This window comes from Panthera leo, chromosome B3 (assembly GCF_018350215.1).
Source record: "Panthera leo isolate Ple1 chromosome B3, P.leo_Ple1_pat1.1, whole genome shotgun sequence".
Taxonomy (NCBI): domain Eukaryota; kingdom Metazoa; phylum Chordata; class Mammalia; order Carnivora; family Felidae; genus Panthera; species Panthera leo.
Genome location: NC_056684.1, coordinates 44207698 through 44225303, shown reverse-complemented (window position 1 = coordinate 44225303; position 17606 = coordinate 44207698). Strand labels below are relative to the sequence as shown.

The 17606-nt window shown below is 37.3% G+C and overlaps 1 protein-coding gene and 2 long non-coding RNA genes across 5 annotated transcripts in view; 2 read left to right on the top strand and 1 right to left on the bottom strand.

The window, feature by feature from the left end:
• The first annotated feature begins 45 nt into the window (after positions 1 to 45).
• On the top strand, positions 46 to 5949 carry LOC122221176. The gene is made up of 3 exons (XR_006203118.1): positions 46 to 233; positions 4259 to 4342; positions 5867 to 5949. It is a non-coding gene; the product is annotated as an uncharacterized LOC122221176 (long non-coding RNA).
• A 1588-nt stretch (positions 5950 to 7537) lies between these two features.
• LOC122221962 lies at positions 7538 to 11408 on the top strand. Its single transcript, XR_006203551.1, has 2 exons — positions 7538 to 7623; positions 11356 to 11408. It is a non-coding gene; the product is annotated as an uncharacterized LOC122221962 (long non-coding RNA).
• Positions 11409 to 12861: 1453 nt separating this feature from the next.
• The window catches only part of RORA (RAR related orphan receptor A), a 711987-nt gene continuing 707242 nt past the window's right edge, over positions 12862 to 17606 (bottom strand). For all 3 annotated transcript variants that reach the window (XM_042941849.1, XM_042941850.1, XM_042941851.1), the window contains one exon: positions 12862 to 16802. In XM_042941849.1, coding sequence (XP_042797783.1) covers positions 16638 to 16802 — 165 coding nt within the window. In that variant the 3' untranslated portion in view covers positions 12862 to 16637. The remainder of the gene's footprint in view (positions 16803 to 17606) is intronic.

The following is a 17606-nucleotide window of genomic DNA, read 5'->3' as shown; positions in this document are numbered from 1 at the left end:
CCCTCTCGGATTCGGGGTATTTCGGCTAGGGATTGCGAGGTTCGGTGCCTCGCGGCTGGCCTGAAGGAAGGAGCCAGGGGTTGCGTGTTGTCCTAGAAAGTCCTCGACCTTGAGGGGATGATGAATTAAAAGGAGGACGGGCGACAAGTCCAGTACTGGAAGGACCCGAACAGACTTGGTTGTGACCTTAGGCTAATGTTTTAGCTTCCTAACCCTGTCTCCTCATCAGTAAGGTGGAGATATTAGCACCTACTTGGTAGTATTTTTTAAAGGATTACATGAAATAACGGAGAGAGTTGTGCTCAACATGGTACTTGGCACACAACAGCTCCTCCACGTCCCACCCCACTTTAGATGTCAGTTTCCACCAGCAGCCCCTCTGGCTCTCCCGCTAATTTTGTTCTCATTCATTAAGGAAAGATTCATTGAGCACTTACAATTTGTGCTTGGTGCTGGTTACATATATGGGCCTAAGACTGAATACCAGTTCTAACAGGAGCTTTTGATCATTGGGAATCTCATTCACATTAAATAATTATAAAACAAAGTAGAAAGTAGTAAGCTACGTAAGAGAAATTGTACGAATTCAGAGGGAGAGAAATTACTAGTGAGAGGGACAAAAAGCAGCTTTTAATAGCTAATGATAGCTTTTGAATATTTATATATCAGTTACCACATTGGACACTTGACATGTCAGCTCATTTGAAGAATTTGAAGTATGTGGATGATGAGAAAGGACATTCTAGAAAGAGACCAGCACAAGGAGCCACATAAATCTATTGTATGAACAGAGTCCAGTGTGTATGCTAACAGAAAAACATGTTCTAAATTTTACAATGATTTATGATATGTAAAGCTATGTTCAGAGAGAAATTATACTTCTATTAAAAATCTCCCTTGGGGCGCCTGGGCGGCTCAGTCGGTTGAGCCTCTGACTTCGGCTCAGGTCATGATCTCACAGTTTGTGGGTTCGAGCCCCACATCAGGCTCTGTGCTGACCGCTTGCTCAGAACCTGGAGCCTGCTTCAGAATCTGTGTCTTCTTCTCTCTCTGCCCCTCTCCCGCTCCCGCTTTGTTTCACTCTGATTCTCAAAAATAAATAAATGTAAAAAAATTAAAAAAAAAAATCTCCCTTGAATCCAGTGACCCTTAGGTAATTTATTTTATCTGAGATGCAAGGACTATGAAAAGTAGTAGAGGAAAAGGGTTTGAAAAACAGACTGGGATGAGGCCACACAAGAACATATAAGTTAGATTAAGGATTCTGACTTTATTGTATAAGAAATGAAATGCTGGGCTGGGTGGGGATGTTTATCAGCAGAAGTATGACACAGTCAGAGTTTCTGTGTTTCAGGAAAGTTTATCTGGCAATGTATTAAATGAGTTGTAGCACAGAGGCAGGTTAGGACACAGTGCTTATGAATACTTGCAAATCAGCCAGAGCAATGACTGGCACTGTGCAGGTAGCACTTATTAGATGAGTGATGTTGACAGCCTGTGCTAGGACAGAGATGGACATCAAAACGGTGTAGAATTTCAAGTGTTGGGTACTATCTCTTAAAGCATGCAGTCAGAGAGAATTGGGAATCCTCTCCTACTGTTTAGCAGCTGCTTATGAAACTGTTCAAGAATAGTTCAGGCACTTATGCTGCTGTTATCAGCACATAGTAGTGTGATATAGTAACATCACCATACGTGGCCTGTGTTGAGATTACAAATTATCATCAAAGAGTATACTCTGGTTTGGTCTATTTGATTTCCAGTGGTTGCAAGATAGCACATAGAATCAGAATTTTTAGAGCCAGAATGAACTTTGGAGATTATCTAGTCTAACTTCTTATTTTCCTGTTAAGGAAACTAAGGCCCAGGTTGTCCAATGACTTTTCCAACATTATATGATAAGTGATAAAGTGGATCCTAAAAATTAGGTCTTATAACTTTTACCATTACAATATATTAAATGGATGTCTCCTTTATTCTTTTTTTTTAAATTTTTTTTTAAATTTATTTTTGCGACAGAGACAGAGCATGAGCGGGGGGGGTGGGGGCGGTGCAGAGAGAGAGGGAGACACAGAATCCGAAGCAGGCTCCAGGCTCTGAGCTGTCAGCACAGAGCCCGACACGGGGCTCGAACCCACAAACTGTGAGATCATGACCTGAGCCGAAGTCGGACGCTTAACGGACTGAGCCACCCAGGTGCCCCTGTCTCCTTTATTCTTTATGCTCTGCTTGTAAACCAGAAGCAGCTTAGTGAAATGAACATGGATTTTGGAGTCTAGCTGATATGGGTTTTATCTCAGTTTTCTTGCTTACTGGCAGTGTGATCCTAGACATGTTGTGTCTCCTCTGTGAGCCTTGGTTTCTTCATCTGGGTAAAGGAGACTGTAATATCTCCCCTACAGAATTGTGAGGGTTAGAAGTAATATGTAAAAAAAAAAAAAAAAAAAAAATGCAAAGAGTAAATATTCAACATAAAATAGCCATCAGTATATATTTTTTCTGCCCTACAAAACCCCACAGTGGTGGGGCGCCTGGGTGGCTAAGTTGGTTAAGTGTCTGACTTTGGCTCAGGTCATGATCTCATGGTTCGTGAGTTTGACCCCGCAATGGGCTCCATGCTGGCAGTGTTGAGGGTGCTTGGGATTCTCTCTCTCTCAAAATAAAAACAAACAAACAAACAAAAAAACAGTGGAGGTGGCATTATAAACAAATGATTATAATACAAATAAGAAACAGTACACAGACACACACACACACACACACAGATTCTATGGGAACACAATGAGGAATAAATTCATTCTGATTGAGACAGTTTAGATACCACTTCAAGGAAGTTTATTTTACATTGGGTCTTGAAAGATGAGTAGCAATTCCCTGGGTAGAGAAGAGAAGAGACCTGTGGGTTTTCAGGTTTGGAAAAAATGCAGAAATGTGAAACAGCACTGTATGTTCTGGGGAAGGGGAAGAGCTACTCCCATATGGTGTGTGTGGTGTGGGGGGTAATGAAACTCATTGGACTGAAAAGGGGAGAAGGGGCCAGAGAGGGTCTTCATGCTATGTTAGGGAAGTACGCTGGGTTTTATGCTCTTGGTGATGTGGAAACCAGTGTGTGTGTGTAGTAGGTTTAAAACAGCTTTATTGTGGGGCGCCTGGGTGGTGCAGTCGGTTAAGCGTCCGATTTCAGCCAGGTCAGGATCTCGCGGTCCGTGAGTTCGAGCCCCGCGTCAGGCTCTGGGCTGATGGCTCGGAGCCTGGAGCCTGTTTCCGATTCTGTGTCTCCCTCTCTCTCTGCCCCTCCCCCGTTCATGCTCTGTCTCTCTCTGTCCCAAAAATAAATAAAAAAACGTTGAAAAAAAAATTAAAAAAAAAAAAAAACAGCTTTATTGTATCCATGTATCATAAAACATAATCTATGTATCATAAAATTCACCCATTTTATTTGTATCATTCAGTGATTTTTAGTAAATTTATGGAGTTTTGCAAATTGTAAGTCAACTCTGCCAAGTTATAAAACATTCCATTACCCTGATAAATCCTTTGTGCCCCTTTACAGTTAATCTCTCTTCCCACTCTCTAGCCCCAGGCAAACCCTAATCTGCTTTCCATCTCTATAGATTTGCCTTTTCCAGACAAAAAATTATACAATATGGATTCTTTCTCTTGGCAAAGTATTTTCAAGATCATCCATATTGTAGTAGGTGTTAGTAGTTTTGTTGCTGGATTGTAGGGCATTTACAGATATGCCCCATTTTGTTTATCCATACAACAGTTGACAGACATTAGATGGTTTCCACTTTTTGGCTGTTATGAGTAATGTTATGAGCATTTGTATACCACCCTCTGTGTGAAGTTTGTATGTTCATTTCTCTTGGGCAGATACCAAGGAGTGGAATTGTTGGGCTGTATGGTAAACTTATGCTTAACTTTTTGAGACCCTACCAAACTGTTTTCCAAAGTGATTGTGCCGTTTTATTCAATGGGTTTTTAGGCAGAAGAAAGATGAGATTTTCCATTTTTGCTAAATTGAAAAACAAACAAACTCAGAGGTTGAATGAGAAGTCAGTTTCATATTAAAAGTATTTAGCAGTAGGTACTTAGTTTGAATTTACAAGATGTTTCATTGGACCAAATTTCAAAGAGAACTCTTAAAAGGGCAACCACTTGGTTAAGTAAAGTTATTACAGTTGCTTCTAGATTTGTGTTTCTTCTTGTGGACCAAGAGACAGAGAAATATGCATGGTCATCTGTTTTCTATTAGTTCCAAGTCATTTCCTACCGTTCAGCCAATGAGCTTCCTTCGCCTGATTTGTGGTGAACTTAGCTTTGGAGAGTTTATTGTCTGGTAAGTACTTCACTCAGGAAATCACTTCATGAATTTACAATCATCCATAAGGACCTTTCAAGATGGGAGTCCAGAAATAGTTCCCTAGCAAAGAGGTTTCAATCTAGTAATTGATTCAGGACTATCGGGGGGGGGGGGGGGGGGAATACTATTGCCAGTAGTAGTTTGCTCAAATTGGGCTTTTCAGCAAAAAATCCTATTTCAAGTGGGGAGGGAATTCTCATTACTTCTGAAAGCTAGCTTAGCGCTCTGGCTCGAGATATCCTGTTTCAGAAGAGAATGGCTAAAGAGTTCAAAATTTCCCACTCAGAAGATAATTTGTGAAGTTTATTTTGTTGTGTTCTGTATGACATGGTTCCTGTGCTAAAACAAACAAACAAATAAATAGAAACCCCAGAACTAACTGTTCATCTGAATGCTGGTCTTCTGTAGGGAGCATCTAACTCTCCCACAGAGGGGTTGATGACAGAAGAGATAATTTCAAGTAGGATAATTAAGTAATTATTTATATTCGTCTTTAGAGCACAGTATGTATTTTATTGGAGGGATAAAGAAAGAAGGGTAGAAAAGGTGGGTGTGAGATTTGTTAGGAGGTTATGATCATAATTTTGGCTGAGGCCAATATTAAAATTAGTTTTTGTTCTCCAAGCACAAAACAAGTAATAGTTGAAACAACTTCTCCCCCACAAAGAGGAAGTCCTCTTGGAGTGAAAAAATTGTCTGAGAAGCCCATCAAGTGGAAAAACAACAAATGGATTGTTGAGACATGCCTATATTTTACTGGAGTCAACAGTACCCCTCCCGAGGAGAAAAAAAAAAATCCAGAGGCAAAGTCAAATGTATTAAGGCTAGCTTATGTCTTTCCAACATCAGAGATAAATGACGTTAGAAAAAAAGAAAACAAAACAGGATTTTTCTCCAGCTTACTCCTGGTGGCACAGTGCAATTACAGAGTGCCTGTTAATCTAGTAGTAGACTTCTGCCCCTCTGGAGAGTCTAGGCTTGCATTGAGAAAAGTTGAGGATCCATCAGTGTGATCCTTCTGGGATCCAGGAGTGTTCTCCTGACAAAAACTCCCTGCTTGCGCCCATGTTCCTGAAATCCCGCAGGCAAGAATGTTTTTATTCTTCTGGTCTCTGGTGGCTTATGTGATATTAACCGCCTCTTTTAGGGCTTTGAATACCACTGGGGCCCATCTTCAGTTTCTTGTTCAAAAGGGGAAGTCGACGCGCTGAGCTGCATCTCAGCACATCAGCGGTTACCCTCCGCAGCTCACGAGCGTAGTCTTTTCGCAGACCTGTCATGAGAAGTCAAGGCCTGCTCTGCACTGGTCCGTTTAATCCAAGTGCACATTAAAAGTGGAAGTCTAATTTTGAGTGGCTAGACTGATCTTGGCTTATGAGAGTAGTAATAGTAGCAACCAAGAGACACACTGCGGTCAGGTCTTACTAGGATTATTACTTTTGCCTTTTCTCCAAGAGTTTTTTAACCAGATGTTTGTTTTCCTTTCTATTCCCCCATGAGACCATTATATACAGGAGGTAAGAAATTCCTCTTATACTCCTGTTCTGGTATCCCTCTGGTAGCTGGGCAAGTTAATACATGATGCGGAGGTGAGTGTAAACCATTGTTTTCATCAGAAGGAGGTTAGGCATGGGTTTGGCCAAAGGCCTGGATGTGACAGATTTCATAATTTGAACTCCATTATGTGCATTAATTCTTAATTTCCTGAGATGCTAGAAGGTGGTGAATATTTGTAATTATGTAGAACTTGACAGTCTACAAATATTTCACATGCATAATCTTTTTCTTCCTTTTCTCTGAGGCAATTGGAAATAAAAGCAGGATTAGGGACTCTCACATGAAGCAACTTTTGGGGTCAATTCACATATTTATTTTACTGAGTGCAAGAGACACTTAGGCATTGTAGTATGCATGTAGTAGAGGAAAATACCAACACTGTTGCCTTTATTCTGACCTCAGGGTAGTTTATAATTTGAATGTTCTTGACATTACTTTCAAAATATTTTATTTTATTTAAGAGAGAGTGAGAGAGAGTGAGTGAGTAGGGGAGAGGGGCAGAGGGAGAGAGAGAGAGAGAGAGAAAGAGAATCTCAGGCAGGCTCCACACTCAGCCTGGAGCCCCATGCAGAGCTCTATCCCATGACATTGGGACCATGACCTGAGCTGAAATCAAGAGGCAGACACTCAACTGACTGAGCCACCAGGGCACCCTCCTTTCAAAATAAATTATGATGAGGGTTTTTGCATCATTAAAATATTGTGATACTTAGCTGATGTTAAATTTATTAGTTTACTTCTATATACACAAGCGGTGGTTGGGCTGGAGTAGGGCAAAGATAGCTCAGGTAAAGACGGATTTTTCTGTCTTTGGCATCATTTCTGACATTCCATTGTAATGATTTCTAAAGCAAAGATGACAAAGTTTGGTGTGCATTCAGGATTTCTCCCCTCCCATACATCAGGGCAGATACCACTAATCAGTCGTAGCACCCTTCTTTGAGACAGCAAACAGCCTGAGAATCCTTCAATGCTGCATTTCTGGTAGCTGTGTCCAATCAACAGACTGGTTAAAATTTCTTTCTTCGACTTCTCTGATCCAAAGGGTAGCTTGATCCTTCTATACATTTTCCCTCAGCAAATGGAAATGAATTAATTTTTTTAAAAAGGACTATACTACAGACCAGTACTGCTCAAATTTAATTTGCAAACCAATCACCTGGGGATCTTGTAAAAATGCAGATTCTGACTTAGTAGGTCTGGGAAGGTGCCTAGAATCCTGCATTTCTAGTAAGGTCAATGTTGCAGGTGATGCCAGTGCGAATGATCTGTGGATGGCACTTTGAATAGCAAGGTTGTTCTGGTCCATTTTCTGGAGACAAAATGTGAGCTAGCAAACTTGATGCAACTCAATAACCAAGAAAAAAGAAGAAAAACAGGCAAGTGTTCCATTAGAAGCTGAAGTTTTATTATAGGATAACAGTACATAAAGCACATCTAAAATTGATGTGTTCAATGCACTTTTAATAAAGGTAATGTAATATTAAAGGTACAGTTTCTAAGTACAATATAACAACATTCATATTAGAATGAAAATCGGAGTATTTAAAAGACAACATTAAATCTCTCTTTTTTTTTTACAGCTTGTATTTACAAAATGAATCAAAATATTTTTTTTTTTAAATTGAGGACTCAATAAAATAACAAACAGCTGGAAATAAGCAGACTACCATAAGAGTGAATTGAAAAGAAAACCCAATGTAAGTGAAAAGTTGGATGATCCTCTAATAAAGATCATTAGCAAAGTTTTAGTACAATACTGTTTTTAGGATTCCCGTAAATGGCTTGCATTTTTAGTGTGGCAGAAAAGGAGTTTTTACATACTGTACACAAAACAGACAGCATATATTTATAGGTACAGTATTACTGTTTCCAAACTTGCATGTATATTTACAGAAGGCTGAGTTTGTTACTCACAGAGTTTTGTGACATTTGTGTGCTTAATCCTTAAGACCTACACACAATTAGAATCAGCATTTCATGTGGTCTTTTTAAATGTGGCTTTATTACTTGGTTGTAGAAGAAAGTGTTAACCATAAGGCTTGACATACTTTATAAATTTACCAAAAAAAAAAAAAAAATCCCAGGAAAAAGTTTTAATTTGGGCACACTTGTCATTTAACAGTTATCAAATGCTGACGTGTGCTGGCCATTGTGTAGACACGAAGAGATACAATCTCTACCCTCAGGAAGTTTAGGATGCTAAATGGTGCTGAGAAACAAAACAAAACAAAACAAAACAAAACAAAACAAAAACAGGTTTCAATCTCTACGTGAAGCAATAAGGAATGACGTGATTTGTATTTAAAAGAGATTTCTCCCTAAACTGTAGCCAATTCACTTTAAAAGGTTAACTCTTAGCATTCGCTCTCATTAACCACATGATTGCATTTATAATTAAGGTAACAGCAACTCTTCCATAAAAATGGAAAATGTCTAGAATTGTGGGTAAATATGCAGTGCACGGAAGCCAATAACCATGGCTTGAGAATTTATTACCTTCAATTACAAAAAGTGCAGTAAACAGAAACATTTGCTCTATATTTATAAATTGCTCAAAAATCTTTGCTAAAGATCTTACAAATTCAGTAATATTACAGAACAATTCTAATCAATATTTAATAAGGTTAACTACATCCTTAGTCAGATATTTGATATACTTTGATTTGTAAGAATGCCAATAGGTCTTGGGAGAACAGGTGAAAGAGTTTTAAAGTGAAGGTCTTTCACTCAGTTCATGGAACTGGTTGAGGTCATATTAAAACAGAACATCTCTTGTCAAATTTGCTTTATGGCCCATGTTCTGCCATGATAGTGGACATCTCTATGCTTCCCATGGCTCAGGTAGGAGGGGAAAGTTTCTGCCATCAAGCCACCAAGGATATTTTATATAAATGCCTATCATCTATAATAGGAGCTAAGTACACAACTCTGTCAGGTGCCAATAATACAATTCCTTAGTAAGAAAAAACAAAAGTATTACTCCATTAAACCAGAGTGTTTTTTTAGGATCTTGAAGGCCTGGCAAATTATTTCTCATCTCAGGAGATACGGTATAAAGCCAAGTAGCAAACATAAAGTAAATGCTAATAAATTTTCATATATCCATATTTATAAACAGATTCACCCTATAGATGTCAAATATCCATACTAAGGAAGTAATTTTATCCTAATTAAATACACTCTAGAATAATTTATATAATGATATTATGTATTTAAAGAGAAAAGCATGTCCCAAATCCAGCACTCTGATACAGCTGCCAGTGGGAACAGGTAGATATATATATATATATGTATATATATACAAATATATAGTTATACTCAGTGAAATTAACAAGACCCAAAGGTGGTATTGTCTAGGAATAAAAGGGATTTTTTTGTTGTTCACAAAAGTAACTTATCTAGCACCACACATCAGAAAAACACAAAAATAGCACACTCTAGTTCTAAACAGCTATGTCTAAAATAGATTATATAGTAAAACCAGTATTATACAGCATATTGTGGATTTGATAAACAGATAAATATTTGCACTGAGTAGGCTGTTTATAATATAACATTTTCTTATCTATACAGAATGAAAGCCAAAAAGTTAACTGTATAGAGATGTGCAGAACAACATTAAATATTATGACTTAAAAGCAGGGACAAAGGTAAATTTGAAAGAAGAGTAAGAGAGAAAATGTTTACAGGCCATTACAAGTTCTTAAGTTAATAGTAAATAAGGAATCAATTGCTCAAGTTGAAGAAAGCAGTAAACAAGAGATTGCATTTACATGCAGATGTCTAAAATTTGTATTTTTTTAAGTCTATGCACAAAAGTCATTTGTTTTATTGCTTGACATTCAGTTATGGCTAGATTATTTAACCTATTTTTTTTTTTGTACTTTGGAAACAAGAATATCGTTAAAGGTGCCATAAAAATGGACAACATTGAAAACGGTTTGCAAATAAACCACCTAACACTGCAGTTCTTTATACATATTAAAAGCCTTGTCTGGGGTTTGTCATATGTTAAATATATTTAAACTGGGAAAATATGTTGTAGCTTGAAGCCTCCCATTGGCCCAAACATCCAATACAAAAACACATCTCCATAAAAGGAGCAGGCAGACAATACAGGTACATTTAAAGAAGCAGCCAGCTAATGTCCTAACGTTTAAAATTTACCACTGTTTTATATGAGATTTCAAACCATTGTGGATAAGAAGAGAATTTCGGATTCAGGAAGATGTGTACAGTACATATGGATTTTTTGTGTGTGAAATCATATTCACTATATTGCTCAAGAATTATCTGCATTTACATATGCAATCTGTTTAATAATAACCAAGTTCCTAGAAATGGTATTCATCCACATTACAGTCATAATGAGTGAAAAGGAAACACACAGACATTGGAGAGAGTTTAGTTGCTCTTAGAGAACAACATAATGGCGTGTGCAGTGTGTCAATGCTAGTAGCAAGCTGTCTTTCATTAGTCCTTAGAAGGAAAGAAGTAAAAGGAAATGTGGCAAACACACTAAATGTAAACAGCAAACACAGATTCTATAGGCATCTATTTAAAATATTCATGTTCAGTTTCTCAACACAAGACTCCATTTTATGTTGCATTGCTGAAAAAACATCTCTATTTGGACTGAATATTCTGTCATTCATTTGTAAATAAGTAAATGACTGAATGAATGTATTTATTGCTCTAAGATCTGAGGGTCTGGTTAAACACGGAGATCCCTCTATCTGTGATGTTTCCTTGGTATAAAGCCAGGCTTCTGGATTATTTTATAAAATTATTCTGAGAGCCTGACAAAACTGATCTCACACAAACAAGCAACAGACCCAGAAGTGAAACCGATTGCTATGTAAAGACATTTACAAATCTGCCGCCTTCTCATACCTTAAGAATAAACAATAATGGGAAGGCCTCTTTAATCAAAAATCAAATCTGGTGGCACCTCTTTAATAATACTAGTGTTTAGAGATAGAACGAAGACTTGTATTACAGACATTAGCAACAGATCAAGATTTACTATTGCAATTACATTTGTTAATCTGATCCATAGTATAAAGTTGTTTTCAAAGGGTTCTGTTGTATCATATCTTTATAAGTAAGAAGTGGCAATCACATGATACAGTATGTGAAAACGTCAATAACCTGTGTGTGTTTATATATATGCATATGTATGTATATATGTATATGTGTATGAATATATACCTATATGTATGTGTGTGTATACATATATATAGGCAGAGAAAGTAAGAGAGAGAGACAGGGAGAGACAGAGATTTCTGCCATGTTCCATAGTCTTTAATATCAAAACCAACAAGGTCAAAGTTTCTTTTTCATCTAAACAACATGGAAAGTTTTCCCAAATTATACTCTGCTATGGGAGTAAGAAAATATGTAAAACTTCTTCTGAATGTGTATTCCAGGTATGGAAGAATCAAAGCCAACAGTATACTGAGGTTCACTGACCTTATGAAAAGTAATACAAGGAAACATAAGAGTGACGCTCCAGTTCAAAAATGTCCAACGTAACCTAAAAGCTGGCTTGTGGTGCTGTTATATTGTCTTTAAACATTAGCTCTTGTATTAATTCAACGGATGAAAACTATAAATGTGGAAGTAAAAGAATGGTGTTACATAGAGGGATTTTTTGGTTTGCTTCTGGAGAACACAATTAAAATAAGTTATTTGCTAGCATTTGAAAAGACTTGTTCAAACTTTCAGCTGTTTCACTGCACCAATAAGCAGGCTCTCATCTCATGAGTGGTTTCAACAATTTTTTGCACACCATGTAGAATTTGAAATAGTTCCTAATATATAATGCTATGAATATATTTATCATGGATGGTTTAATTATTAGAGAAAGGTAAATGGAGTATGTGGAAATGCACTTGAAGTGATACTCCCTGTTGGTATATCGCCTATTAATGTATCTTGTGAAGTAGTGCTTTGGAAGTTATTCCATGTTTTTAACCACACAAGACTGAAGAACACATACATTTTGAACTCAACAAAACAAGACGATAGTGAAGAGTTTACACGCACGCACACGCAGTCCTACACAGTTCACTTGTGCCTTGAGGGATAGCATTATTATCACTATTATTAATAATAAAAAACACAATTTGTCCCAGTAGTACTGGCCACCCTGTTTGAAGAGTTTTAGGAGATCCCTGAGCACATTGTTTCTGACTCTTAACCCCAACTCCAAAGTGATAGGGTTTCTATTGTTGATATCAAGATGGATTGTCATTCACAGTTAAGTCAATCATAAGGTGCTTATTTACCCTTTTTTTTTTCCACCAATCAGCACAAAGAACTGTCAGAAAATAACTTTTTTTATTATTATTACCTTAAAATAATAGCACTGGAAGGACACGTGATTTAAACAATCAATGTTTGAAAACAGTGGCTTTAGGATTATTATCTGGCTGCCCCTCAACAATAACAAGTGATTCAATCGACATTCCTTAGCCAAAAACAAAAGGCAAAAAAAAACCAAACCATACCAAAACAAACCAAAAAAAACAACCCGAAAACAAAACAAAACAAAACAAACCAACCAAAAAAAAAAAAAAACCCAAAACAAACCAAAACTGTACAAATATGTATTTTTTCCCTGAGGGATCAAGGTACACCCGCAAGTGCTCTATGTACATATTGCACTAGAGAGGAATGGAGAACATGTGCAAAAAAGCAACAATGAGAGAAGCTTACATCCTACTTAAACCTTTTCATTCAAGATTCCACTAGGTTGTTTTGCATTTTGGAATGTCGGAACACAAACAGCTATTCCTTAGTCTAAAACTAAAAACACGTATTTCTACTATGGCACATTCAATGAAATAAAAAGTTTCCCAAAGACAGATAGACAAATTCCATCAAGAAAATAATACAAAGTTTGTTTGTTTGTATTTTTTTTTTTAGAAAATTACATTACTTTCTTTCTTTGTTTCACATTACAAAATCTTTTTTTTTTCTTTACACAAATCACATTTTATTGCAGGAATATTTCAAGTGCCATCAAATATTTATAGAAGGGTTAAAAAAATAGAAGTCTCTCTAAAGTGGTCCAGACAAGGCTTTGTATAGAATAAGTCATTTTTTCCCCCATCTTCTAGTTTTGATTTAAGTATTTTGAATACATTTTCTTTTCCATTGACACTTAGTAGCCTAGAAGCGGTCCGACACACGCACATCATACACACGAAAACCACACCCACACCTGCATACACACCCACCCACACATACTCCCTCCTCCCTGGCCCTCAGCCCACCCCCATACGCTCACAGAGATCCGGGTATCCACACTATAAAGAACAACCAAACTTAGAAGCAGTGCCATAAGTCATATTTTCCTTAAATTAGGAAGGGTGAATTAGGATGCTGAAGACTTTTTTTTTTTTAAATCCATAGCTTTAACGCAAATTAGGATGCTGAACACTTAAAAAAAAAAATCCATAGCTTTAACACAATTTGCAAACTGTCCAAAAAAGCACTTTCATCTGCACTTTTGTTTTCATTGTGACCAAGGCCAGGTTCTCCAGAGTATAATGCAATCATTTGACACCATTGTAACCAAAGGTATTCGGGCTTTGTACGAAAGCCTTACGTACCTTATATGAAAAACTGTATACAAGACATAGCAGCTGGGATAACAATGATGTGATTCCAATCTTTCAAAGACTACTGGATATTTTAGTTTAGGAAACTTTAGTTTATAAGCACTCGTAAGAATAATTGTTCTGTATCACCAAGTAGTTTGTGTCATCACACAGGTGTTTCTATAGTAAGAAAGAAAATAAAAATGCAAAGTTTTTCACATCCTTTTCTGAACTTCACTTTTTAAAACTGAATTTATTGTTTAACTTCAGATCCCAACTTTTATCCAAATAATAGTTGTTCCCTCTGTTCACCGAGCACACCTCTCCTGCTCTGTCCCTACACTGTCAATGTACTTTGCTCTTAAAATCCTCACCTTGCTTTTCTTTCAGAAAGATCTGGTAGCAGCATCATGTCAATGTATCTTGGTTTACTCTAAAAGCAATGTCACCATGGTGGGACTACTATTGAGATTAAGCATTTTTTTTTTTTTTTTTTGCATTTGGTACATGCAAAATCCCTTCTGGGAAAAGGAATTTCTTTTAAGCTCAACATTATGCTCTCTCTCACCCTTAGAGAAGTTCAATTAGCTCTTTTCATTTCACAAGTGGACACTGGAATTAGGTTTAGTTGCTCTTTAATGCACTAGCACCTGAGGCTGGTCATATTCAGAAAGCTTTGGTTAAAAAGAAGTTAATATACTTTAATCAAACCACCCCCAAATTTAGTGAATCAGAATGACAAAAAACAAAAAAACAAACCAAAAAAAACCACTCCAAAAAACAATACCATACCATTTTCCCCCACAAGAGAAATAATAGGAAAAAAGATGGACAAATAAATAACTGAACTAAACGTGGTACTCTTTTCAGAGTATAAATACTATTGATCCTCACAGGAACTATGCTTATTTAAATTAAAATTTTGATTTAACCCTTCTTGCCCAAATATAAATACTATATGCTGATAGTTAACCTCTCTGTATAAACACTCACATAAAGTTTTATATACTTGTAAGAAATTTAAGTAAATATTACTTTCGTCTTCTATTTATGGTTAAACCCTTACTATATTTTTGAAAAAAAAAATTTAAGATGTTATTTAGGCTTCATACACACTTTTGTGTGAATAATCCCTTCCTCTTCTCCAAATCCCTCAGGAAACAAGTCAGACAATCAGTGGAGTTAAAGCCAGAGTATCGGGCTCTGGGAAGCCCATGCTGTTATCCACGTGACATCAGGATTCAGGAGGGACCCGGGTGGTAGAGACACTTTCTCTGCTATAAAGGGCTGCCTGGACACTCCCACCTTTATGCTATGGGAAGGTATTTCCTTTTCTGTACAAATGTGGTCTTTGAGGTCAGACCACAAGTTTGAATCCTACCCCCAGGGTGACTAAAATCATCTTCTAAATGCCTACATTTCCAAAGGGCACTTATTTTTCAAATATGCACACCTGTATATCAGACTGTTCATTTTCCCTTCCCCCCTGGGAATTATTAAAATAAAAAAACCCCCAAAACATGAAATTAAACAAGAACATTCAATATTTCTCACCTGAACACAAAAGCCAAACAATCTTCTAAATATTTAATAAAATAAATTACAGTCCACAGTTTTCTAGTGAAGATAAATACAAGAGTAAATGTTTGCAGCTTAACATCAACTTCACTTTGAATGCTTAAAATATTTCATATTTAAGTAAGAGAAACTGGTTCTGCATTGCATGCCTCTCTCGCCCCTCTATCCAGGGTCTGTGAGCTATGGAGAGCAATATTCTAGAATTATAGCATCTAGAGGCAGCTAGTCTAGAACTAGTTTACTCTGAGATATCCTCTTAGGGTTCCTAGATTATACCAAGAACATAATCATTCACAAAGTAAATGCTTCATGTCCTCACATGGGGAGTGTGTATTTGCTCCAGATATAATCTTTGGGTCCTTCTTATAATAAAAGCTGAATTCCAATAAATATTTGGGTTACTGATTTGTTCTCAAAGCATTAAGAGTTCCAAGTTGAGATGGACTCCATATAACTATAGAATTGTGTAAAATGAGCCTCCCCTCTCTCCCCTGCCTCCATGAGGTGGCATTTAAAAAAGCTTTTTTAAAAATAATGTGCGTGATGGTGTAAGTCCATAGCACCAATCGATCATTCAACTTTGTATGAAGCATAAACACATCTATCCTTAAACTTACCACGAAGCAAAGTATAATTTAGGTAGAGTTCTAATTCCGAATTCACGTGTAAAAAAAAAAAATAATAATCCACATCGTGATTTCTAGATATGACCAGCCAGTCTTTTAAAAGTAATTTGTAAACAGCAGCATAAATACCTCCTGACGTACCTTCCAAGCCTTCTCAGTTAAACTTGTGTTTCTGGTGCACATGCGACACGACAGTGAACACGCTAGCATTTAATTTAAAGAAAAAGGTGCAAAATGAAAGTGCCTTATCAATTCAACAGGAAAAGCTACACCAGTAACTACATTTTATATTAATTAAAACAATATATAAACAATATCTCTTTTAGCTATATATAGTCTTCATGCCCATTTACCCTGTAATATATTATAATGCTATTGTTGCTAGTGCTATGGACCCTTTTCATGCCATCCTGCTGACTGGCAATAATCGGTGGAAAAATAAAAACTTCCTTCATGAAACAAAGAGCAAGTTGTGCAAAATAATGCCGCAACCTCCGCTATGCACACCAGTCACCGATTATTGCTGGACTCTCTGTTGTTACCGACAGATTGGTGACTCTGCAGAAAGTCTGTGGGCAGTGAGCTACAAGAAAAGGAAATCCTCCGACTTTAGTACCCTCCTTCAGTTGTAAACAGAGGTCAGTGATTGAGAAGTTGAGACAGAAAAAGGGTCCATATCTGTAGGCATAATGGAAATCATATGCATGAGAAAAACAAGTTCAACTTTTATTTGTTTTCATTGTTTCCCCTCCTTTGCCTGACCCCGATCACCAAAAGATGTGCAGTGTGTTGGCGCTCCAGGTCTGTGCAGGGCCATATAAAGTGTCTTGGTTAATTTGTTGTTGTTGTTGTTTTTCATGTTTGTACTTCAGACATTCTAGAAGTGCTTAGGTGATACATTTACCCATCGATTTGCATTGCTGGCTCAAATTCTGAAGTGAACAACTCCTTGTATAATGGAGGAAAATGAAGTCGCACAATGTCTGGGTATATTGCTTTAAATGCCATTAGCTTTTCTGTATGTCGTCCACATAAGGCTCTTAACGTAGACACCTTGCATATTAACTGCAAGTGGAAGAAAGGACATGTTGTGAGGAGAGAACAGACATGAGCATCACAAATCAGAGAACCTGGATGATCTTTACAATGTTGTTTATAACAGTGAAACTCACTTGAAGCGACTTACGTCTTCTTCAATAAGGAAGACTGGTAAAAACACATTTTAGGTACTTCGTAGCGTATCAAGTATACATGAAATACAATTCTGAAGACAAATAATATAACAACCCGAAAAGATGTTCACGAGCAAGAGTGGCAGAGTTGAGATGAGAACCCAAGCCTCTCACCTCCTCCTCCTATTCCAACATGGTTTCTGCTCTACTGTCCTCAACCCTGCCCTCTGCCACTGTGGAGAAAGAAGACATCTGGTGACAGAGAAGAGGACAAGGAGGTAGTCAGGGGCAGGTGAGGTCACTGCAACTAGAGATGATGGCATCCCCCACGTATTTTAGGCAGGACTAGTACTAGCCAACTCCAGTGACAGCAAGTTTCTTCTGGGAAAGCCCTTTGCCTGTAACAAAGCAATTCTGGGTCTGAGCAAAAGGCCCTGAGTAAAATAAAAAAAAAAAAAAAAAAAGAAGAGTCAGAAGGCCTGGACGGAAGTCCCAGCATCAGCCATTTACCAGCTGAAGATAGTAACAGCTTGAAACCACGTTTTTTTAAAACTCTAAACCACCATACACACTATGTATCAGCTCGACCAGAATAATCCTCTCTAAGAAGCATGTTCCACGGTTCGTGGATCTTGTCCACATGTTCGGTGCCCTCTATGATAAAAGAACCTGACGGTACCCTTGCCTTGGGGCAAAA